This window comes from Nipponia nippon, unplaced genomic scaffold, assembly GCF_047370975.1.
Source record: "Nipponia nippon isolate SJK-2023a ecotype South Korea unplaced genomic scaffold, ASM4737097v1 scaffold_1, whole genome shotgun sequence".
NCBI lineage: Eukaryota > Metazoa > Chordata > Aves > Pelecaniformes > Threskiornithidae > Nipponia > Nipponia nippon.
Window position 1 is genome coordinate 20051597 of NW_028262290.1, and position 25605 is coordinate 20077201.

Below are 25605 nucleotides of genomic sequence, written 5' to 3' on the forward strand. Positions count from 1 at the left end.
ATGAATTGGGGTGACTGCCTATCCTGCTACGTGAAAGGACTATCACTCATCTAAGGGCTACTTCAAATCAGACCCTGTAAGCCTACAAGTTGACTGTGAATTCAGCTATCTAAACTCTCCATTTTGCATTGTCAAAAAATAACTAGTAACTTGATGAAAAATACAAAGAAAACCCTAAATTCCCCTAATTTAAAAGAAGAAAGGTTCTTACTCAACTCCCTGTAAAATGCTAATGCTGTAGTTAAGTGGAATATGATTTCAATTGTAAGCATTTTCATACAATTATGCTTTAAAGAACATGTTAAAAGGCAATAACCACAACACATTTTGCTACTGTAAAAGCAGGGTTCTCGTATCAGCCTTTTTCCTAGTATTGCAACTACTTTATAGGGAAACTTTATTAAACTGTACCAGAGTTAAGTAGGGGGAATTCACTAGACTGGAAGCTTAATCTCCATCTACAAGTACAGCCATTTGAAATATATACTGACAAGAACATTTTGGAATCGTAAGGCATCATTTGCATTTAAAGAACAAATAGCAGGATACACAATTCATACACTTTTAGCCACCAATACACTAGTTTCCCCTCTTAAACCAATCCTATTTAAAATATCTGCATTTTTCCGAGTATTGGCTATTGGCACAGGGAGTTTTTGCACATAGACCATTCTAATTTTCTGACTAAAACTGTGCTGACTAGAACTGTGCAGCTTGAAAATATTTATACAGAAAAACAGTTCTTCATAATTAAGAAAGTGTATAAACAATTTCACTTTAGACACTTTTTTCTCCATCTGTCCTATTCAAAACTATTTTTACCAAAATAATCTGAAAATGACAACTAGTACTATTTACAAACTACTTGTATTTTGGAAACAAAATTTTAAGCAGCATTTAACCTTGACAAATAGTCTTCACTAACCGTTACAAATTTGCCTGTAGTGATAAAATGACAAATGACTCTCACAATGGGGCTTATCAGACTCCTAATATGGCCCTTCAGGAAGTACTATTTCAGATTATATCAGCAATTCCATTTTTCAGGGCCTAATAACTCAGCTTGAAAAAAATAACCAACCAAAAAAAAAAAACCCCACCCCAAAAAAACCCTCACACACACCTTCTGTGGGATGAAACTTAATTCAACATCATGAACGAAGGTTGCTTCAACATCTTGAAATATATCACAGTTTCATAACGTTCTGTGCCTGTATGTAGCTTGTGATGCCTATATTTCTGAAACAAAATATTGTAAAAGATTAGCACAGGCAACTAAAATGTTTTCAGTGTTTTGGGAGGGGAAAGGAAAATTGGACCTCATATTTCTTTAAATATCTTAATGTGATTTAGCATAGTGGGGAAAATGGTGTGTTGCTGCAGGCAGTAATCTGTTATGCTAATGCCCTGGTCCAAATCCTATATCTGTTTCTGATCCTCTAAAATCCACTGAAATCAATTGATCCCACTACCTTCAACAGGTTTGGACGAAACTCCCGAAGATTATATCATGCCACAGGAGACCGTGGAGACTAGTCTAGGAGGATATGATACTGGACATTTAGAAATACCAGTCTTGTTAGGCCAAGACAGAATAATTACCGAGATCTAAGACATCGTGTTCTGTTGACTGAAAACGCTAATATAAATTGTGCTGATCAATATTGTATTATGTGTACAACAGTGAGAAAGGAAAGTCATCTTTCCCTTCACCTTCCTTGCTGAGGCTGCATTTCGAATGGGGATTCTGAGCCAGTTTGTACTGGGATTGGCAATCACAGCATCTTAGTCAGTAGCTAATCTGCCTTTATTGTCAAAGGAGAGAGAAGCCTATGACCATAGGATGAATTTGATAATCTGACAGGAGTGCCTATGCCATTCCTCCTTCTACTACTTGTTCCTAAAGCAGCCAGCTGGGTCTTCGTTTATTACACTATCTGCTCTAAAGTCTGAGTTGAGTGGTGGACTCAGTAGGTGGATGTTAATAACAAGTTAATACCTTCACTTCAGATACTCCTTTACTAATAACAATTTCTCCTCACTGCAGACTGCATCTTCCCTTTTTTTTTATCCACTTCTTTAACTTCCTTGTTATAAAATCTTTCAAGATGCTCTTAAAAATAAATTCACTGAGAGTTCAAACTGTCCAGGCCATACAGTACAGTCAGTTAACAGAGAGAATAGAAGAGTTGGAAAATGTGAGAATACCTGGCTCTCAAAAACCTTAGCACAGAGCTGGTAACAAATTCATAAAGAGTGTCTCGAAAACAAAACAAAACAAAAAAGCAAACCCAAAACAAACTTTGCGTGCTCACTGCTGTGTATATCCTACCTACACCCTTCAGGAGCATAGGAAAGTACCTCCTACCCACATGTGCTCTACTTCGAATGCATTTAGTTCATCTCACATTTTGCAAGGCAGCAATCTCTCTACTGTTGCATCTTCCTGCCTCTTTGGATGTGTCTAGGCTGCTCTGAAAGCTCTGAGGTCTCTCTCGGTCCCAGCCTCCCAAATATCCAACCCTGCCTGTACACCTGGATTTCCTACCCAAGGAAAAAAGTGCACTTAGACCTCCGTCTGATATTGAAAAAAGATGACAGGGTGCACGGGGAGTACAGAGCTCTTCATGAGCACAGAGAATTTGTTTCCTTTTCTATCCATGAGCTCCTTACTGTATTTTTTCTGCCTTACCTATCTGTAATACTTCAACTCATGTCCTGTTATGTGACTTCTTCCAGCGAATATTTTAGTTGCTGTTTCTTACCCATTCTTATCCCTATTTGGATCTGCTGTACCATCTCGCACATTGTACCCCACAAAAATTGTCTTCAGCTTATTTCTTTGGCTGCCTTTGCGTAATTTATTATCTCCATATGATCTTCTAGTAATAGTCTTACACAACTTTATCTCATGTATCAATCATGCATTCTACATACTGTCCCACAATTATCACAATGAATGTAGGCTACTGCAGCTGTGGAAGAACAATGCCTTCAAAGGCAGCTCTCAAACAAAAGAAGAGAAATGAACATCTTCACCACAACCCCCGCCCCCGTGAGAAATTCTGCTTTCCACTGTCTTAGACTCATTACCGACTGGAGGCCCCTACAACAATTAAGTACTGCAAGAGACCAGACTGAGGTCAGATCTTTTCCTCTTTCCTTGGTTCTGCCACCAATCTATTGTGCTAGCTCTGAGTAAGTCTTTATCATCCCCCTGCTTCAATTTTCCTCCTCAACAAATGCGCCTAAAATGTTATCCCTCCTGGAGAAGTTAATTTGAGATGAGTACAGGGAGCACTGTAAGACTGGAATGTTTTTCTTGTAGTTAGCATGGTGACTCAGTCCACTTCCCATGGACAAAGCCTGAGAGCAGTGATGGTTTCTTTTTGTATTTTCAGGCATCTTTGGTGCATTACCATTGTAGGGAAAAAAAAAAAAAAGTTTAAACACTAGCAGGCAGCTGATAACTGGTTCTATACCTGTGTGAATGTCTGAAACTGAACTTGTGACCTCTCAGGAAGACTGCTGCTTCCTACCGGCAACCACTACAGCCTGGCTATAAATTTTGATAAAACCGGGACTAAAGAATTGCACATCCCAACTACTCCAATTAATACAGAGACAGAACCCCAAGTAGGAGGCTGATCATGCATTGTGTTTCTCCACACAGACTACTTGAGAAAACGAGAGGCTAGGGGCCTCAAAGAAGGGTTCCCTGAAAAGAAGACGTGGCTTTGGAAAGAAGAAGGGGGCTTGGAAAGAAGGTGGTGAAAATCCCAGCTGGAGGAAGGATCTCAGAAATGAGGGGGTATGCGTGGAAACAACTGCCAGGGGGTGCTCAGGGACCTTGGTCTGTAATGCCTGAGGCCAGTAACTGCGAGCAGCGGCACACCACAGTCCAACACAACTTTATCCCCAGTGTTCCCAGACCAGCAGTGACCTCCCTGCTGGGAAAGGAAGCCAAGACCTACTGAACATAATGCTGGGGGAGAGCAAGTGCAGTGAGATAATCTAGTATAGGGTAAAAGCTCTAATCTTGTTGGTTCTTGAATAAATCCAAGTACCCAGATCCACTCTGGGCTGTTGGTTACTCTGCCTTGCCCAGGAACATTACAAGCTAGTATCCTGCAGCCTGTAGCACAGTCCCATCCTTTCTGAACAAATGCTGTCTGACACTGATGCACAAGGCCATGGATGTATTAGATGAATTCATATATAGCTTTCTTGTAGGATTTGCCATGGTGACTGTGACCATTATTACTCTGCAGCTGTATCTATGTTACTTCTGAAGACAGGTACAATCAAGGCATCCAAAGGTGAAATATCCTCCCTGTATTTATAGAACACACTCATATGATGTCTCCAGATTGCCCTTAAATCCATGCTATATACCCCACAGGGCTCCCACAGCAAAGGCATCTAGCACTACCTGCAATATTCACCACCACCCTTTCCCAAGCTACTCACTTCTGCAAAGCTACTGCAAGCAGGCAGGACTAGGCTTGCCAGCCCCAGTCCTGTCCCATAACAGAATGGGGAAGGAGAATGGGTACAGGGCTCGGATCTCTGACCCCCCCATCCTCCATGTTACTGAGGCCAGCCTAGACCCCAATTAACAGGGCAGGCTGACAGCAGACTGATTAACAAACAATCCTGAGAAATGACAAATTATTTTTTCAGTAAGTGCAGGTAGACATGCAGCTGCCAGGGAACCACTTATTTAAAGAGTGTCCCTGTTTTTAATTGTGAGCTCTGCCTAAGACACCTGAAACCAATGTCCAGATCATTTTCTCACAGCAACATTTATGGTTTGGATAGAGGAACATTCTCAACTTATTTGCCACACCTGCCTTATCCACTTGCCCAGACAACAACCCCAAGCCTCTCTTCTCTTTAAATTTTGTCTTGCTGCAAGAGAATAATACCCTATCCTTCTGGGAGGTGAAATGAAATATTTGGCAACCCAGGCCAGGGTGGACAGTGGGCTGGTTTACGAAAAATTGCAGGTGGGAAAATAATGAGAAGTGGAGGAGATACAGCTCCCTTCTGCTTGGTTCTGATTCTGAACTGTTTTCTGATGTGCTTAAGTTTTTGGCCAGGCCTACCACCCGATTACAAAGCTATGGATTTTGAACCTAAAAAAGACGGAACATGTATCAAGCGTTATATATCTCTTTTCCCCTGTTTTTCCCCTTAAACTCTTGGGACAGCTTACTTGAGCATTAATTTATTGTGGGATTGATCTGTCTGTCTATTTGGGCTCCAGTTAGTGGGGCTTTTAAGAAGGTTGTGCAACGTTTATGTTAAGAGCTGTAGACCTCTGGATCAGAGCTGACTTGTTCCTAATGAACGTAGAGAGCAAGGAGGGCATGCACGGTGTTTAAATTTGGGTACTATTTTCACTCGGGTATTTTAAAATCCTGTATTTATGAGGCAAATTTACGATTGTGAATATTACACATCTGCAGCCCTTATTAAAGCAATATGGTATCCATAATGTGCCATAATTACTGAAAGGAAGATGACCAGTTTCATCAAAGTTGGATTTAAATAATGCAGTAACTAAAGAAAGAAACCATTACAGTACTAAATAAAGTACATATACAACATAATAGAAGAAGAAAACACAACAAAAATGAATTCATTGCAAGCTGCTAAACTTCTGCAGGCACTGCCTAACACAGATGAATGTGACAAAAAATTATTTTACCCTCCCTTACTTGGAAAAAGCTTAAAAAAACCCTTCCATTTCAAGAAATGCACTGACTTGCTATATAATGCTTGCAGTTTGCAACCTTTACACTAAAGCCCTTGTGAAACAAATATCCTCTCTGTTTTCCATGTATTAAAAAGATTTTAAAAACATTTTAAAATATTAAAACTTGGAGGTAAACATCTTAAGCTAAAATACTTTCAAGCCCTGTTTCCTGAACAATGAAGAGAGGAGCAAATTTTTAAAGACACAGTCAGAAAACATATGAGCCAAAAAAAGACCATAAAACAGGAACAGAGGTCATTAAACTCGTGGCTACAACCAGGTTAATACCAAATTCAGATGTTTTTCAAATTATGTTAAAAAGCCTGATGATATAAATATCAACATCATCTTCAACTCACATTTTCATGTACCATCATTCCACAAATGTTTAATTTTTCACAACTGAACCTAAACTGATACAATGGTCAAGGACTGAGAAAGAAGATACAATAAGAGCTGTTGGCTGTTCATCAGCATGCACAGTTCTTCCCATATATAAACTTATAAAATAATACTCACTACAAGGTGTTGTACACTGATTATACCAGAACTTTTTCATAATAACCTATTATGTTTCCCCAAACACTTTCTGGGGATATAGCATTTAAAAATATTTCCACTGGGAAAACTTCTTTTTTTTCCCCTCCCTTTTATTTCCTTTTTCTTTTTTTTTTAATAAATCAAAGGAGCAACAGTCTTCCTAATGAATTTCAAGTTACTTAACACATGATTTATTGTACCCCTTAATGTATAATGCTATTTTGAAAAATAACTTTAGAACATGCATATTTTGAAAAACCTCATTTGTTTGTCTGATCTCCAGCTCAAGTATACTTGAACTCCAGTGGTTTTCTGCAAATCTCTCTCCTGCGAACAACTTGGGATTGGAAAGCAAAGCTCGTTTCTTTCATGCTCATCCATCACCACCAATAATAAAGATCTGAGATTAAATTATGCCCTTCCTCACCCATTCCAAAACTCTGGGATAAAAAGCTTTACTTAACAATTTCCTTTGGCTTGTTTTGTATATTTGAAGTACACTATGTCATACTTTAAATTAATGTCAAATTAATTTATTCCTAAGCAATCCAATTAAGCTCACTGAAGTCTTCTGTAATTCCCAGATCTAGTTCTGCCTTCTAACAGGCCTTTCAAATCTCTCCTGAAAGCACAGAATTGGACAAGCTGGTAACACTGAAGACGCATTTGTTATTTTCAAATCAAATTATACTTTCTCCTACCTTTTTTGTTACGTTGATGAACAAAATCAGAATTGTACCACAGGGTTGGAAAGATAAGGACTATTTCTGTGTAAAAGGTTCCCCCCTCCATTCCTTTGATATACTGCATTCTCTAAATAAACCAAAGCAATAGACTAAGAACAGGCTCAAAGCCACAAGTCATATGGATTTCCTTGCAATTATAATTTTAACCCAATCATGTGCCAGTATATTATGATACATGATGTATCCTTTAAGAGGATGTCAGTCAGCAGAGACATCTACCTGTATAACAGATTCAACTCTTAAGCCTTTATTCTGACAGGTATCCTATATTTGTAAGCTATGAGAAAGGAAGTATTTTTCCCCACAAGTGGAATGTACATATAAACCCCCTTTCTTTATGAATTAATTATCTCCTTGCTTCCTCTGTTCTTCATCACCTTTGTGGAAGAAAAAACAAGTATTCCATTCACCAGTTTTACAAAAACCTAAGTTTCGTTGAAAGCTTGAGAGAACGTATTAGAACTGACTGACTTAAGGTACTTAAAGAGCTGGCTGATGTCATAGCGAGACCTCTCTCAATGATTTTTCAGTGCTCTTGGGAATCTGGAGAGGTCCCAGTTGACTGGAAGCTGGCAAACATTGTCCCAATCTGGAAGAAGGGCAACATGGATGACCCCGGTAACTACAGGCCTGTCAGTCTCACCTCTGTGCCTGCCAAAATTATGGAGATTATTCTGGGAGTTACTGAAAAACACCTGAAAGACAACGCAGTAATTGGTCCCAGCCAGCATGGGTTCACAATGGGAAAGTCCTGCTTAACAAACAATTTCTATGACAAGGTTACCCACCTAGTTGACCAAGGGAAGCCAGTCAATGTAATCTTTTTGGATTTCAGTAAAGCTTTTGATACTGTCTCTCCCAGTATCCTCCTGGACAAAATATCCAGCGTACAGCTGGATAAACACATAATGCCATGGACAAGCAATTGGTTGACGGGTTGGGCTCAAAGGGTTATAGTAAATGGGGTTACATCGTCCTGGCGACCAGTGACTAGCGGGGTTCTGCAGGGATCCATCTTGGGGCCAGTGCTCTTTAATGTCTTCATAAATGACTTGGACATAGGACTTGAAGGATTACTATCTAAGTTTGCCGATGACACAAAATTGGGAGGAGCCATTGACATTCTCGAGGGCAGAGAGGCCCTGCAGAGAGATCTAGAGAAATTAGAGAGCTGGGCAATCACCAACCGTATGAAGTTTAACAAGGGCAAGTGCCAGATTTTGCACCTGGGACAGGGTAACCCTGGATGTCCATACAGACTGGGGAACGAGAGGCTGGAGAACAGCCCCACAGAGAGGGAACTGGGGGTTCTGGTCAACGGCGAGTTGAACATGAGCCAATAGTGTGCCCTGGCAGCCAGGAGGCCAACCATGTCCTGGGATGCATCAAGCACTGCATTGCTAGCCAGTCGAGGGAGGTGATTGTCCCGCCCTGCTCTGCACTGGTGCGGCCTCATCTTGAGTGCTGTGTGCAGTTCTGGGCGCCACAGTACAAAAAGGACACAAAGCTACTAGAGAGTGTCCAGAGGAGAGCCACGAAGATGGTGAAGGGTTTGGAGGGGAAACCGTATGAGGAGCGGCTGAAGTCACTTGGTCTGTTCAGCCTGGAGAAGAGCAGACTGAGAGGAGACCTCATCTCGGTCTACAGCTTCCTCACAAAGGGAAGAGGAGGGGCAGGCGCTGATCTCTTCTCCCTGGCGACCAATGATAGGACCCGAGGGAACGGCAGGAAGATATGCCAGGGGAGGGTTGGGTTGGGCATTAGGAAAAGGTTCTTCACCCAGAGGGTGGTGGAGCACTGGAACAGGCTCCCCGGGGAGGCAGTCACGACGCCAAGCCTGACAACATTTAAGAAGCATTTGGACAATGCTCTCAGACACATGGTGTGAATTTTGGGGTTGTCCTATGCAGGGACAGGAGTTGGACTTGATCCTTGTGGGTTCCTTCCAGCTCAGGACGTTCTATGATTCTATGACTTCAAATGTTCACTGGATTCAAATTATTGGTGAACCTTGAAACACAATAGAGTTCCATAAATTGTTTGTTTTTTTAATAAGAGCAATATTTCCAAAAATACAGAAAATGTTGTATTGAAAGTTGAGCATAGAGCCTAACACCACCCATTGGTAAAGCACAATCAGGTAAGCATTGCTGCCCTCGACTTTTTAATATGGCCATCCTTTCATGTGAGGAAAACCTGCTTATACAACAACATAGTCATCTTCTATTTTATGATGATTCAGCTGAATTATGAGATACACTTAGTGTAAATTTGACTGCTATCCAGAAATAGTTGACAGCAGTGAATTCTTCTAGATGTCACATTCTTGATTTCAGGAATATTTTTATTTTAACAAGTGTAAAAACATTTATGGAATGCAGGAATTAAGATCTTTTTTTCAGATATAAACAAAGCTAAAAGAAAAAAGGCAGAAATATCATTGCTGAATTACAAATACCAAAATGAAAAAAATAAACAAGTTACATAAGATTTGAATCATATAGTCTATCTTCTGTGTCAAAGGATGTGGAAGAAGTTAAGTTCAATTTCCCTTTGATAATGTGAGACAGAAAAAATATTTTACTGATTTCCTAGTGATTATTTAATTCTAACAATTCAAAGAATGTTGGATTCCACTGCTGTGTTAACAATAAGATAAATGACAACAAATTATTTAAACACAATCCTTTAGACAAAAGTTCCTCACTATTTAAGCACTATGAAATCAAAAGAGCCAGCCCGAGCAAGATACATTCCTGTTGATTTTCTTAAGATCTTTTTCTACACAATTCTAGCCAAACGGCTTTTATTTCATGAACCAAAGTAGCAATCTTAAGAATCTTAAGTACCAATGCACAGTGGACTGAATTTCCAGAAAGGAAGCGCTCCACTAGGTTAAAACACTTTGGCTTCAAGTCTAGTCTATGTCAAAAATGAAATCTGGCTTAGAGGTTACTACACTTCGTATAATTCCTCAGTCAGGTATTTGTGCAGGAGTTCAAAATAAATTCGAATTTCCAGTTATTCAATTAAGACTGGCTAAGACTGTTTTGCCATGAAAGCTTAAATGTATTTTAGAACAATTTTTAACAAGAGGGATATAGCTATTTCACTAAATGATATGGCTAAAGCAGTTAGACACACTTTTCTTTTGTCAGCACAGTAGGCCCCAGAGCAGAGTATATTCCACTTTGGGAACTCACAACAAACGGTTGTCCTGACAATACCTCTTGGCACAGTACTGTTTTAACAGTCTTTCTGCTAAAAGACTCTCCCCAGCTAGTTCTTTATACCTTTTCACTCATTACTGTACTTGTTTCTTTCAGAGAGTCACTCATCAAATAGAATCGAGCACTGCACAGTGCCTTGGATGCTTCAGCCTTTTGTACTGCTGAGGGCCTTCCACTGGCAACTCCACAGCCTGCTTTCCACTGGCAGCTCTGTAACCTAACTGCCATAAGGAGGAACAACCAACACTGAGTTTGAACAGGCCCTGGTGAAACCCACATAGTTATTATGGGAAAAGTGTTATACGGGGATAGCTTTCACCATTAAAGATGATACATAGCACCAGTGATATGTAGGTACCATAGAGGTACCATTTAAACCAATGGTATCTACAATTACTATGAAAAATATAAGGTTGTCTTGCAGACAAAAAGAGATTCTTTCCACAGTAGATGTTCTGAGAAGAGCGCTACTAATACAAAACTATTCACACCACAGATTTATATAAAAATGTTAATAACTCAGGGTCACGTGAAGAACTGACTTCATTCACCCTGCATAAATACTTTTTTTTCCTTACAGGACACCTTCTACCATTGTAACCATTGAGCTACTCTGAAGAGAACCAGCCTGTCACATCCTTAATTCTGTAGCCTTTACATCTTTCTGTTAAGGTAGGGAAAGCATCACTAGCAGCCTTAAGAATGGCTTAGTAAATGTACTATCTCCTTATTTCTCATTTCCCATTTACATATAAAACAAACTAACCAACTCTGAAACTAAGCTGTACTACAACTGTATTAACTCACCGTTCAGCATAAACAGCAACTGTAGCTGCCACAGATGTAGTCTGTAGTTACACGATTGACTAAGATTTATGCCTCTGCCCAGGGAAGGAAAAGTTTTCTTGTGACAAAGGCCTGAGTCATGCTTTATGTGAAGAGATGAGACCTGACTCACTAGAACCAACTCTATGTCCTGAAAAAAATCAGCAAAAAAACTTACTAAGTATAAAAGCAAAAAGTACGTTTCATATCTTTCAATGCTCTGGTGAGTTAATATTATGGTGAACTTTCTATTTTCCTTACTCTGGCTACAAGAAATAACTAATTTATCATCAATATTAGTGATTCCCATTTCTGTAGCTAAACTCAACAATACATTTCCACGCTTGCTTGGATTTCACCGTGTAAGGCATTGCCCACCAGCTCCCCAGCCTCCTTATTGCATCTCATCTGCCATGCTCTCACCACTAAGAGCTCAGAACCACGGCCAAAATGGACAAACACTTGACAAATATTTCACTTGGTGCCAAATCCAGTTTAGGCCTCCTTCCAGTTCCTTTTTACCAGATTAAATCAAGCTCCCACGCCGAGCCCAAAGTGGTGGGGCTGGACTCACACCTCAGAACTACTCTATAATGTTTTTAGGAGAAATTCACCGCTTCGGAAGTCAAGCTCTACTAAGCTGACCCCACCACACGAGACACACCGTCTCTGAGCGCCGTACTAGCGCCTTCCCCCAGCCCGAGGCTCAGGCGGGGCTGGGGGCGCAGGCAGGGCCCTGCCTCACCGCCCCACACCGCGCACCCGGCCGGGCCCTACGGCCGCCTCAAGCAAAAGGAGCGGAAACCGGTCCAGGATTCAGCTCGGCCATTCTCTCCTCACCGAAAGCCTTACGCTCCTTTGCCGGAGCCCCGCTCGCCTCCCTCTGCCAGGCGGCCCCGGCCCGGCCCGGCCCGGCCCGGCCCGGCGGCTCCCACCGCCGCGACCAGCCGCCCACCGCGCAGGCGCCGGCCGGCTCCGGGCGGGGCGCGCAGGCGCACAGCCCATAGGAGCCGCGGCCGCCCGCTGCCTCCCCGCACGCCGCCGGGCCCCGCCTCTCTCTGTTCTTTCCCGTCGCCAAGATGGCGGAGTACGACCTGACCACCAAGATCGCGCACTTCTTGGACCGGCACTTGGTCTTCCCGCTGCTGGAGTTCCTCTCCGTCAAGGAGGTAGGCGGCTGTCCCAGAGGCGGGGGAGCCGGCCCCGCAGCTGGGGAGGCGGAGAAGCGGCGGACGGTGCCTCCGGCTGCCGGCGCCTCCCGTGGGCCTGGGCGCGCCGTGGCCGTCGCCGTCTCCTTCCTGAGGCGCTGCGCGGCCTGGGCCCGGCCCGTGAGGCGGCTGGGCGCTCGCTTCCTGAGGGAGGAGCTCGGGGCTTCTGCACCGCGTGGTGCGCGGCGAGGTGCGCGGGCCTTCCCCGTGAGGGGGGAGCGCAGGGCCGAGAGCGGGCCTGGGGGAGCCGCTCCCCCCGCGGCGCAGCTTCCCGGGCCGCCGGCTTGCGAGGCAGAGGAGAGCTCCTCTTCCCTTCCTCGGATTTGGCGTAGTTTCTTTCCCTTCCCCGCATCCGGGGGAGGGAAAAGCAAAATCTCTCCCTCGCAGCCGCCGTTCGTTCCCTGCCCGCTTGCCGACAGCGTGGGGGAGGCAGCGCCGCCGCCGCCCTGGGCGCTCGCGTTGCCCCTCAGCCGTGGGGGCGTGGGGCGGGGTGCGGGGCTGCATCAGTGTAGGCAGCGTTGCTGATCAGTTCTAATTTTAAACCGTTGTCGTCACGAATTTATGTTTCAGCCAAGTGTAAGTCCCTTCTAGTGCTGTCCCTTGCTGGTCTTTTTATATATATTTTTAGTTACATTATTACGAAGAACCTGCTAATACTGGAGATACTTTAGACTAAACTTTCATCAACCTAAATTATCTGAAGCACTCATCCAGTTTAAAATGGAAACAAAATGTGTAAAAATACATAAGCGGTGAATTTAAAATAGATACTATTTTAGGTTTCAGAAATGAACCAATTAAGCATGCATATGTTGAGACAACTTGACCTAACCAGTTCTCATGTCTAGCATATGGGTTTTGCTTAATGTCTGTCATCTTGGGGGCATTTTTAGTATTTTGGCATTTGTAAATCAGCTCAAGTTAATTAAACAGAGGTATTATTGTAGTGTTAATCTTGAACAGCATGCTGTTCAGAGCCGAATTAAACTTTTGCAGGTTCTGTATCTGAGATGTCCATAAATGTGTCATGGTGAATCGCAATACAGCCTTCATGCAAATGTATTTTTGAGGTATACTCTAGTTTAGGCCCCCACCTACATCTTGAAGACCTAACAGCAGTTTACAACTCATGACTAAATTATGGGGTAGGAACTTTAAAAAACAATTTGACATGTTTAAAAGAACACCATTCAATTACACAAGCTAAACTAAATTTGCTCTTATGCTATAGACCTAACAACATATTGAGGATTAATCCATGCTACCATTAAATTATAAGTTTGATCTTGATTATGTCTTTTGAGATGTACTTTAAATTATTTGACTAGTCTGCACTGTTCAGCATGTTATTCTGTGGAAGGTATTATTTTTGAAAGAAAAATCTGACCAAGGTTTTATTTTATATGTATATATGTATACTTATACACACACACACGCACACATATATATATAAAAAATTTTCAGAGATTTTTTGATGTTGGATTTTTTTCCCCATGAGTTGTAATAGGAATTACTATTGCTGTTAAAGGAATAGTAATCTAAAATGTTATCTGTCTTCTAACTAGTTTTTGAAGTTCCTGCATTCATAAATAGCAGGAAATTGCTGGTATTTTGCCAAGGCAGGAAATACAGAGAGGCTGTATAGTAAGCACACTAAGTAACAGAGCTGTGAGATATTGCAAAGGTATGAGATTTGATGTTTAAAACTATTTAATTGGACAAAAATCCATATGTAAACTGTACTGTAAAGGTAACTACGTAATATGAATTGTAAATGATTTAATAGTATTTAAGAAAATCTGTTAATTCCTATTTCAGATATATAATGAAAAGGAGCTACTCCAAGGAAAACTGGATCTTCTTAGTGATACCAACATGGTGGATTTTGCTATGGATGTTTACAAAAATCTTTATTCCGATGAAATTCCACATGGTAAGCTGCTAGTTTAGAAATAAAATTTGTTTTACAACCTTCGTGTCTAAAATAATAAATAGCTAGTGGTAATTTTCTTGTTGCACTCAAAAACTAGCATACTGTTGAACTTTTGCCTTAACGGAAGGATGTGCAATATTGAAACAAATAGAATCCTCTAATCCTGGGAAGTTTGGATTTGTTGGTCTATCGGGAACTTAGTCTTTGAGTGACACCTGAAGTATTTCAATGCTGATTTGGTCATTTCTAGCACTTTAAAGGTATAGCCTAATAGAGTTGCACTTATTTTTCATCTGTCAAATTAAACACTATCACACAACGATTTGGGGTCACTAAGCTTTTTATTTAAAGCATCCAGTATACTAAGGCTAGATTTCCATTGTAAGTAATTCCATTAATCTGACTGTCCATGGTTGATTTTTAGACTTTGAGGAGATACAGATGTTTTTGAAAATGCATGTTTTCCTCACTTCTAGAGAAACAGCAATTTATATGTTGACAGAAGAAAATCAATGATAATTAATATTGTCATAAGGAATGTGAAATTTAATCTCTTAGTGTCTTCTCTGTGATTTTTGGAAACTTTCCTGTTTGCTTCTTAAATTTCTGTCTTCCTGAGGAGTGTGTGGGCAAGGGGAGAAAATTAGAATGTCTTGCTTTCTCTAATTTCTGTCCTTCATAGGGTTTTTGGTGGTGTGTGTGTGTTCCCCCCTTCCTCCCCCACCTTGTTGTTTCTTTTTTCTGGATTGTTTTTTTTGTTTTGGTGGTTTGTTTTTGTGTTTGTTTTCCTTCCTGACCCTAGTCTTTGAATGAACACTTTCTCCCTATTTCTCCATCTTTTTTCATTTTGTGGAATTCCTCACCTTTTTCTAAACTAGTAGGACTAGTCTGTCTCGCCTGCAGCTTAGGAGGAAGAGACTCAGGTGCTTTTGCATAGTCAGGTGCAAGATCCAACTGTTCTTCTGCCTCTGGGTCTTACTCTTTTCAGGCTCTTTAAACTGCAGAGTTGGCAGTTAGCCTCTTTGGAAATACATGAAGAGAACTGATAGACTTACAGATGTTGGATTTAACGTTTTGATCAAATCTTTGGTATGATAGCATTAGATGTTGTTGTTTATAAGTGTATATGCAATGATGCATGTGACTGATAATAAATAATGAGAATCAGAGGTTTTCAGTTTTGCAATCTAAGAAACAGTTGTAATGATAGCTTCACCTTTAGGTTACTTATCTGTTCTACTGATTAAAAAAATCAGACCATCTCAGGGCTGTAAAAATCTCAAAGCTAAATAGGTTTTCCTCTCTCTTTCCTTGCTCCAGCCTTTCTAAGCTGTTGAAGATGAGTATTACTGTTATCAGTAGTAAATAAGTAGTAAAATGCTAAAGTAGTAAACAGCACAAGATACAGCAGGCCTGGCACACTTTTACAAAGTAACTAGTCTAATGTCTTTAATATTCTGATTACAGCCACTTATTTAAGCAGGTTGCAAAGTGTATAAATTCATAAGGTCATAGCAGCAAGTAAGTTGAATGAATTTGGTCACTGGGAGAGCCCTGCCTTCCTATAGTCCAACAATTTCCACACTTGTAATGTTTTTCTTAAAATCTTAGAGATGTTTGAAAAGAGTATATATCCTCAGTTTGGCAGGATTTTTTTTACATGATGTCTTACTGTTGTTTGATTTGTGGCTTTTATTCAGCAGTACAAAATTCACATAAGCAGAGGTAATACTTTCACACAGAGTCAGTTGTTCAGGGTGCTTGCTTGTATAGCTTTTTATGAAAAGGTCTTAACTTACTCTGAGATCTTTCTGATATGTATCATTTTTATGCATCAGTGCTTATCAGAATGTATGTACAGGCAGGTTCTTTTCATTTGTGGAATCACTGGCTTCATTAGAATTTTATGCTGATTTTTTTGGTTAAGACCTCACTGTTTTAAGTACTCAAAGCTAAGTTCACTTACACTATTTTACTTAGAAATGCCCCTGCACAATTTATGGTTGCCTTTGTCTTGTCTTCCATGAGATCAACTTACAATTACACAGCCAGGAGATGTCACAGGAAAACATTTTCATACTCTTAGTAAGTCAACTGAATGGTTTTTATTTCATCTGTTTCCCCTTCCTCTTTTATAATCTCAAGATTCATCTGAAGTTGGAGATAATTTCTCCTTATTGGAACACTTCCTATCAGGCAAGTCATTCTTAGATTTAGGTTGGGTCACCATTATGGTGTTAGCCACTTTGGACCACCTATACAAGTACACGTGTAGTCAAAGCACAAAATAAATGTCTAATAGCTTCACTGTGGCATTGAGTGTCCTGGTGTGTGGCTCAGTTTTGTGGTTTCCTGCATACTGTTCTCTCCTGGGATTTGATCTTGGCTTCTCTAAACCCATATGTTTCTTGGCTTATATAGCCAGTCTCAGGGTGCTACTGTTTCTTCTTGAGGTTGGTTTTTTTTTTTATTTAAGTGTGCATTTCATTGCACTGGTGGCACTCGGTGAGGAAGTTTGGGTCTGTGTAAAATAATCGCCTTAAAGCTGTTAGTTCCATTTCCTAACAATTTTTCATAAAAGGCTCAACGTTCTAATTAAGCATGCATAGTTCTCCAAATCATAATTTTGCAGTTTGAGCTGCTCTAAATTCTTCTTGTCAATTTTCAGTTAAGTATTCTAAAAATGTGCTTTCAGAACCTGGTCAGTTAGAGGAAAATCAATCTTGTTGGTATCACAGCAGTGTTTACTTTTTTCCAAGTTTATTTGGAATCAGCGAACTTACTTAAAAGGTTGTTTCTCCCTTAGTGGAAGCCTGAAGATACTTTGTCTAATACAGACTCTGCGCCAGCTATACCTACTCTTCAGTGGCTTGATTAGAACTCCACACCAGAGGAAAGGAGTAAAATGTTAATGCTTCTTATTAAGTTAATGAATTCTTAGATACCTCTGGTTTTGTGACTTGACTGAGAGAACAAGCGAGGTAGGAATTGGGAAGACGTGTTCAAATGTGCTGTCAGCACCATGTAATTACAGGTTGGTTTCTGTAAAAACTTAAGGCATTACATTAAAATCTTTTTTGTTTGTGTGTTTAGCTTTGCGTGAGAAGAGAACAACTGTTGTTGCACAGCTGAAGCAGCTTCAAGCTGAAACTGAACCTATTGTCAAGATGTTTGAGGATCCAGAGACTACAAGGCAAATGCAGTCCACTAGGTAATTTCTAACATAGTTTCTCAGGACAGCTTGTTGGTACCTCTTAGGTATTGATGATAGGAATGCTCTCTGTGCAGTGCCTGCAAAGCCAATATTTAAGTAGTGCTTGTGGTCAGGTAATTGAAATTGCTGGACACAGTTTACTCTTTTCAGTGCTTTTACCTGCTGTGCATAAGGCATCTCTGTTGTTCTTAATGTTCATTGAATCAGCTCGGGGCAAGTGACAGTCACCATTCAGTGCGGTCAGATCGCAGCCAAGATTGGTTTTGGGGAGGTTGGGGGGGCTTTTTTGTTTGTTTTTTGAGGAGGTTTGTTTGGGGGTTTTCGAGGGGAAATATGGGCTGAAACAATTCAGGTTGTCTTTTCTAGGAGACCATCTGCCCTCTCTCTCTTTTCTGCTTTCCACAGAGGATTATTGAGTGCTGTCTTTCTTAGTCTGGGAGGCCTGGTGGATAAGCATCCTTTCAGCCTCATAGCACATATTTCTTTCAGGAGTCCTGTCCTTTCCCTCTTATCCTCCCCCACCACCTGAACTGGCCAACTTGTTGGTGTAAGATAGTGCTTATAACAGTCTTCTTAAGGTATACCCAATTTCTTTTCACTTTGCTTATGGGAGCAAATAATGTAGAATGAGTTTGTCTGCACATTATGTCTAAGGACTATGAGAGTTTTCTTATGGTTAAGCCTGAATTAGGCCCTGTAGGAAAGAGTTCAACTGTAGTCATTGAAGAAGTAACTGTGCAACTTCTGCAGGGGGTTGGTAGGTATTCATTTACCGCTTGTTGTCTTTCCATAGGAAGCGTTATTACTGTTGTAAATGTGTCCAACCAATTCTGGAAGATTAATTAGATCCCTTCTTCAGCCTTACCTGCCCTAAGATTTCAAATAGAGCATACCACATCAGGTAGAGCACCTGTGACTTAACTTGAATTTGAAGGTGAAGCCTGTACTTGGGTTTATTGTTGGCAAGCTTTATGCCTCTACTGATATGGAAGACTGTAACATTGCTTCTGGAATTTTCTTAGAAAAACACTGAATGCGCAAACTCTTTTTTTTCTAGTTTGCAGAAATCTTCTTGATGAAGTGTACCTTTGTTTGGGAACAACCCCCCTGAAGAAAATGGGTCCCTGAAGGGGGAGAAGCTTGATTAGAATTTACTCCTTGTTTCAAGGGCAGATTACCATCCTTTTTTCCTTTCCCCTCTTCGCCCAACTTGCTGAGAAACCTAATCAACCCTTTTGGCCTATGTTTTCTCCACTCTGCACACTGTTTTCAGAATTTTTTATAGTCTAATTTAGAACTTGGTCAGTGCAGAAATGATGAGGTGCAATGTATTGGGTCTCAATGTGCACACGAAACAAGATGTCAGTAGGAGTCATGAAATCTGTTAGCTTTCCAGCACTTCAGAAAAAGCTTCTATTTTCTAATATCACCAGAATGTACTTAAGCTTCTGCTGTAAAAAGCATTGTTAGGATAAGTAAGCCACCTTTGTATCTGATTTCAGCATGGATATATATGTCAGATAATTATATTAAGAAAAGAAATTACATTTGCTTATGACTTGGGTGGTTATGCAAAGCCAGGAGCCACTGGACAGCTTTTGGAACTATAGCTTTGAAAGTGAAAGGCCCAATTGCTGTTCGTTAACTACCTTGAAGTTATTAACTGAGACTATCTTAATTTTAAAGAGAAGACTTCCTGATACTATCACAGCTCTATTCAAATCTAGTTGAACTTCTGATCCATGTATAGAGATCTTGTTCAATTCTTCCTTTGCCTTTGGCCAGTTTTTATAATAATATTTGGCCTAGAAAAAAAAACTACCTTGTTGCAATTCTAAGTACTAGCATTGCTTGGGAAATGTATTCGGTTACTTCTGTTAATACCTTTGATTCACAGAAGTTGGTCAGTAGTACTTATTCCAAATCAGAAACACCCTGTTCGGAAGCAAAAGTTACGATCAAAAAATGCATGGCACGTAACTTGCCTAATGCTATAAAATACTAGCTCTACTACTTGTATGTAGCAAGCTTTTTTTTTTTGTTTTTTTTTTTTTTTTTCAAAACTGGTACATGCACTTTTACTGCATCTTTTTCCCAAGAGGAATTTATAGCCTGATGCTCTCCTCTTCAGTTAAATCTTGGTACATGTTCTATCAAATATGATAGTTACATGAATTGTCCAAGTTGTCTTTACCACATGATTGATTGAAGTGTGAATGTACAGAAGAGAAGTGGAGGGTAGCTACAGGTATAGAAACATATCCAGGGGTGGGGGGGACTGGAGAATAGAAAAAAATGCCATTAATTCTCTCTGTACTGTAGAAACACAGTCCGTACAATGAAAGTGCCAAATTGAAAATATGAATTCAACTATGTATATGAATTCAACTGTAGTTCTTTTTGCCAGATGATTGCAATAGAGTTTAAATGGAATTCTTATTGCATTGAAAAGCTGCTAAAATTTCACTCTTCTCACTCTTTTTTATAGTTTTGCATTCTGTAGGCATTTGCTGTTGCAGAGGTATACTTGCTAACCACTGTGTCTCAGTGCTAACAGTGGGATAAGTTTGCTTTCTAATTCTGTTTTACTTTAGTCTTTGCCAATTTTTTTCCTGTCTCCTGTTAAATTCGAACTGCTTGGCTAGAGTAACTGCTGTGGAATTAGAACATGAGTGTGGGAAGAGCTCTAAGTCAGAATTTAACTTTCACACTGCAAGCTAAGGATGCCATGAAATTTAAAACAACCTCCCTTACTTAATGCTAGTTATTATTGCAGGTGGCATTCTTTATTTAAAATTACTATAATTTTAAGATTTTGAAACTTCATGACACTTCAGGAATAGCTGGCTTACTGTTTCTGCAGTTGCTTTTGCACAACAGCTGGAGGAGTATCACTTTAAATTTATACTCTGTTTGGGTGTTTAACAGCTAAACGTTGTGTTGTGTAGCGTGTTGCATGGTGACAATCAGTTTGTTTTGTAAAAACAGTGGTTTTTATCTTTTTATTATAGGGACGGTCGGATGCTCTTTGACTATTTAGCTGAGAAGCATGGTGTAAGTGTTTTAATTCTTATATCTGTTTGAATTCAGTTCTAAATATCTCCACCCAACCTCCCTCACAACCAACAGCTTTGAGCAATCATGGACTAGCATTTTAGCCTGTCTTATGTCAATGTAGCTAACAGGCAGAATTCCTAATGCTAATGTATTTTATTTGAATGCCTTTGAACTTTTATTTTTTATACAAACAAAAATAAAGCTGGAACTTAATGTTAGCTGCATCCTTGTAACTAAGATGTGCTTTACTTTACTATTAAAATTGGCTTATAACAGCATGTTTCTTTTTTCTTAGTGAAGAAAAATTTCTTTTGTATTCCTTTTCAGTTTAGGCAGGAGTACCTAGATACACTCTACAGATATGCAAAATTCCAGTATGAATGTGGTAATTACTCAGGAGCTGCAGAATATCTCTACTTCTTTAGGGTTCTGGTAAGTTTTGGGTGTTTGTTATTTTGGGGTTTTGTTTTGGGGTTTGTTTGGTTTTTTTTCAGTGAAATACTGAGAGGAGTAAGTTGTCTGTATTGATTCTTAAAATAGAATATTTTTGAACTGTTTGAGACAATTACTGTGCACCAAAGAAAAGTTGAAAATTATTATTAATAATCATCGCTGACTAATCCAGTAATTCTGTTATTTTCATGCTGAATTCAGAACTGTCCTTTAAATTTGCAGGTCTTATGGTAGCATTTAATTATGGAATGCTTCTTTCCTCACTGTAAATATATCCTGGAAAAAATATTAAGAAAACAAAACAAAAAGGAAAAAAAAAACCAACCAAACAAACAAACAAAAAACAAAACTAAAAAAACCCAGAAAAATGAATACTTGTTCTTGTGCACAGATGTAATCAACAATAGTGAAAAGCTTGCAGGTGGATTGAACTTAATTGGTGGTAATGGTGAACTGCCAGCTTCTTATCTGAACTTTCATCTGTCTTTGGTTTTGTGATGAATTTAAGAGTATAAGTCATCTGCCTAGGAAATGTAAACAGCTTAAATGAGAATTGTAGAACCAGATCCATCATCTCTGAAGCAACTCTTTTCATGTTGTTGTAATTCATATCTTGTTATCACTTGTTAATGGTGGGAATGAATTTTGAGAAAGAATATTTAGTGTCTTGTAAGAATCTCGACACAGTAAATTTATTGTTGGTGGTCGGTGAATGTGCCATTTTACTAACGAAGGGAAATTTAAGGTAACTGCTTGAAAATGCAAATACTGTAGCTAGAAGAGCTGTAGTATCTAAAGGCAGTTACTGTGAATAGCTAACTGTAATTACCTGATTTGGAACGAGCACAGTGCATGTGAACCTAAAAAAAAAAGTAAAAGTATCAGCTAAATTGGCACCTTGGTTGTCTGGAAGATAATGACTTCTAAACTGTATATCTCATAGATATGTGGAGTGATTGCTGAAAGTACGTAGTGGCTCATGTGTTGAGGTTTGTTTCTTGCTCTCTAATTTCTAGTCCTGTCTAAAAATATCCTTTCTGAAATACTGCTGGAGTAAATAACAATAATTCCTCTAATTGATTAATTAAAGAAGCAGAATTGGGAAATGTATCTTTAATCAGAATAGGGTTTAGAGTAGGTTTGAGTTGGATTCTTAGTCTAAATGTTGATGATAAAGCTGACTTTCAGTGTTATAGGTACATTCCATGTGCTGAGAGGGGAAATAGAAGTTACATATGTAGGCTTGAGGGCAGCTGTGCTTAGTTCTCGGTGCTTTAATTCTGGGCTTAGCATTATGTTCTATGTCAAATAACTAAAAGTGAAGTACTGTTTCTGTGCTGGTAATGGCTTGGTATAGGACTTTTGTTACTAATTCTGATGGGAGAAGATTTGTTTAAAGTTCTGTGTGATGAAACATAACCTATGAAAGAAGTATTGTAACTGATCTGAGAACAGAATTTGACACTGTGAATGACCTAGTGTAATTCATTCCTGTATAAAACTAACACAGCTTGACCTTAGGACTACCCTTGCAGGAAATAGATTCACTACTGCAAAGCTGCAGTTTTAAGTTTTACTGGACATTTCTGTAAGAAGTATGCTTTTTGGCACGGCATTAGCAGAGAGAGCTTTGAGTACTAGCATTTTTAAGGTGGTTACCTACTGTCCTAAATTCTTCAGCAGCCTGCTTTGTAATAACCTTGGTTTAGTAGTTTAGAAGCGTTTTTCTATGGTGTAAAAAATTTGGAACCAGTATGTCTTCTGGTGTTCAGCTTTTTTTTTTTTTTAACTTAAACTGCAAAAGCATGGAGCTCTGTCTTACTTTGACAGGATTTTCTAGTTTCTACTTCAGAAGCTTTACTGCTGTTTTTTCTTCTGTACCTAAGTTGGTTTTTTTTAAAAAGTACTTCATTTGGAAAGATAGGACATGCAAATTTGATATCTTGGAAAGAAAAAAATAAGAAAAATATTTTCTGGCAGTATTTTTAAAAGTTAATAACAATTTAAAAAAGAAAATACTAGGAGTATAACTTTGTTGCTGTTGTTGAAAATAGGTTCCAGCAACAGACAGAAATGCTTTGAGTTCTCTGTGGGGAAAACTAGCATCTGAAATTCTGATGCAGAACTGGGATGCAGCTATGGAAGATCTCACAAGACTGAAGGAGACAATAGATAATAATGTAAGTAAAATCTTGGTCATGTTGGTAAGGTGAGAGGTTACAGGTGTTAGTATTCAAGTTTTATTACAAATCGCTTGCAGTCTTGTTTAGGAGACTTGTTTACCACCTTTTCACTAGATCCTTTTGACTTTCCCACTATTATTAAGAAAGTTGCTTGTGAAGAAATAGTGAAGCTTCCTTTTCCAAATTACTTGCTTCCCTCTTATCACATTGGAAAATGTAGCTGAGAACTTCTAAGGTATTTCAATAAACAAAAAAACTAGTCTCAAGGATGAGTTTGAGGGCAAGGTATCATGGTGTGAAATTGTTTGCTGCTTAAATTTCAGATAGTTGTACTATTCATTTTCTGTAAAGAATAAAATGCATGTAATTAAACTCTTCTCAGATGAAAATAACACTTTTGACAGAAAATGCAAGACAGCTTGTTTTCGGAAAGTTCTCGGCCAATTCAGCTTCCTCACCAGCTCCTGAGTTCAGATGAGCACCAAGAACACAAAGGGGAAAGAGTGGGGCTGCAGTACTAATTCAGAGCAACAGAAGTGATTAAGGACCTCTCAGTCTTTCTCTCTGCTCATGGGCCTTCAATGGCCGTATCTGAAATGTGAGAGTTTTACTCTCCCAAACCAGAATCTTGAAAAGGTGTTTGGTGTTTTGGTTCCCTTCCCTCCCCAAATCGTTCAGAAAAAGAATGTGGCAGATAACTAATGTTAACAAATTTTCTTCTCTAATTTTCTCATATTTATGAACCTGTATGATTGTAATACACTATTAAATTTGACTTATTCATTGGACTCCGAGATTTTTTTAGGATAGAATCATAGTAGTTAGTTGTCATGCTCTTTGGAGTGATTATTACTTGCTATGTGAGTTCATTCTTGACGTGTTGCTTTGCAATCTGTTTGAAGTGCTGCCGAAATTTGGCGCTAATACAGGTACTTAAAGCTGAATCCTTATTTGTGCATTATCGGCTGGTTTAAAGACAGTTACATTCTTATTTCTTGGCTGAAAGTGATTATGATGTTTCATTATTGTCTGAGAGTATATGCAAAAAAGCTCTTGTGAGGCTTTAGAAAGCAAGAAAAACTGAAAAGCTAGGGAAGCCAAGTAGTTCCTCAGATCATATCTGAAGAGGGAATACAAGAAACAAAATTCAGGGTTAAAAAGGGAAGTAATAACTTATTTCTCCAAAGACCACCATACTAACATAAAATCTATGCTCTTGCCGTAACAGAATACAAACTTTGGCAAACAATTTGGAATATAATATTGGAAAATTTATCTTGGTTGTAACTTTCAGCAGATTTATCTTTAACAGATGACAGGTTAAAAAGCTGGAGGTCAAACTCAGCCTGAGAGTGGTAACAGCTAAAAGGAGCCAGTGAAGAATCACCAAGTTTTGAACAGTTGCAGGTTTCCATGTATTAGTATTCATGCAACCTTTGTTATGTTATGTTTTCTTTTAGTCTGTCAGCTCTCCACTGCAGTCTCTTCAACAAAGAACATGGCTCATCCACTGGTCTTTGTTTGTGTTTTTTAATCATCCTAAAGGGAGAGACAATATCATTGACCTTTTTCTCTATCAACCACAGTAAGTTGTGTTGTGCTATGTTGGGGTCTTTAAATCAAAATGAAGGCAGATGGTGAATATGCAAGGTTGTCAGAACACTTTTCAGCCCAAAGCCTGAAGCCATTTCAGAAGTTCTAATGATATTAACACTTGAATAAATTTTTTTCCCAAGCCTTTTTTTGAGTTTTTCTGTATAATCTGTTTTTCTTCATGGTTATACTTCCCCTTGAAGGAGAAGGGATGGTGAAGTAGGAGGAACTGGCTCATTTTTCTGGTGCTTGAGGGGGACAGAATAACTGGTTTTGCTAGATTACCAACTCGTACCACATCTTTTAGGACTGTAGGGGAAGGTATTGTTCTATTTTGATTTTTTTTAAAAACTTACTTAAGAAGGGTTCTTGAGGAAAATCTGAGAATAAAAAATGAAAATTGAAACGTTATAGGCATTTGTGAGAGGACTGGCTGCTTATATGTAGATCTAGGAGTCTAGAACAGCTTAACAGATTTGTTATAAGTTTTGCTCTCCTAGTACCTAGTTGGAGGAGAATATTAGAATAGGAGAATAGTACTAAAGAAAAGCAGTTGAATTTTTTTGCATAATGATCCCAGTAGACTGGTAACTTGTCATGGGCTTGTTTGCCTCCTTTTTGTTTCATGGGTTTGGTTTTTTGATTGTAATTTATACTTCTCACTTGTAAATACAGGCTAATTTATTGGACAGTTGAACAGGAAAGTTGCACATTTGGGTGACAATATGAAAAAGGGCTTCCTATGGTTCTGTGTGCCCATGCAAACCTCTCTTGTGAAATCAGTGTAGCTGACAGCTTAGGCCAGTGTTGACCTGAAATTAGCATATGGACTGTTCCTTTGCAGTGCTAGTCCCTTTTCTTC

The 25605-nt window shown here is 39.4% G+C and overlaps 2 protein-coding genes across 5 annotated transcripts in view; one reads left to right on the top strand and one right to left on the bottom strand.

Annotated features, from left to right (window-relative positions):
• LOC148057253 (uncharacterized) overlaps nucleotides 1-12126 on the bottom strand; it is a 45025-nt gene extending 32899 nt beyond the window's left edge. For all 3 annotated transcript variants that reach the window (XM_087747492.1, XM_087747481.1, XM_087747475.1), the window contains exons 1-2: nucleotides 11943-12126; nucleotides 11085-11253 (exon numbers count right to left, since the gene is read on the bottom strand). In XM_087747492.1, coding sequence (XP_087603618.1) covers nucleotides 11085-11253; nucleotides 11943-12107 — 334 coding nt within the window. In that variant the 5' untranslated portion in view covers nucleotides 12108-12126. The remainder of the gene's footprint in view (nucleotides 1-11084; nucleotides 11254-11942) is intronic.
• EIF3E (eukaryotic translation initiation factor 3 subunit E) overlaps nucleotides 12114-25605 on the top strand; it is a 29663-nt gene continuing 16171 nt past the window's right edge. For both annotated transcript variants that reach the window (XR_015702273.1, XM_087747458.1), the window contains exons 1-7: nucleotides 12114-12271; nucleotides 14129-14243; nucleotides 17337-17454; nucleotides 20469-20511; nucleotides 20842-20946; nucleotides 23022-23147; nucleotides 24611-24735. Coding sequence is in view for 1 of the 2 variants with exons in the window: in XM_087747458.1 (XP_087603584.1) it covers nucleotides 12182-12271; nucleotides 14129-14243; nucleotides 17337-17454; nucleotides 20469-20511; nucleotides 20842-20946; nucleotides 23022-23147; nucleotides 24611-24735 (722 nt within the window). In the remaining variant the exon portion in view is untranslated. The remainder of the gene's footprint in view (nucleotides 12272-14128; nucleotides 14244-17336; nucleotides 17455-20468; nucleotides 20512-20841; nucleotides 20947-23021; nucleotides 23148-24610; nucleotides 24736-25605) is intronic.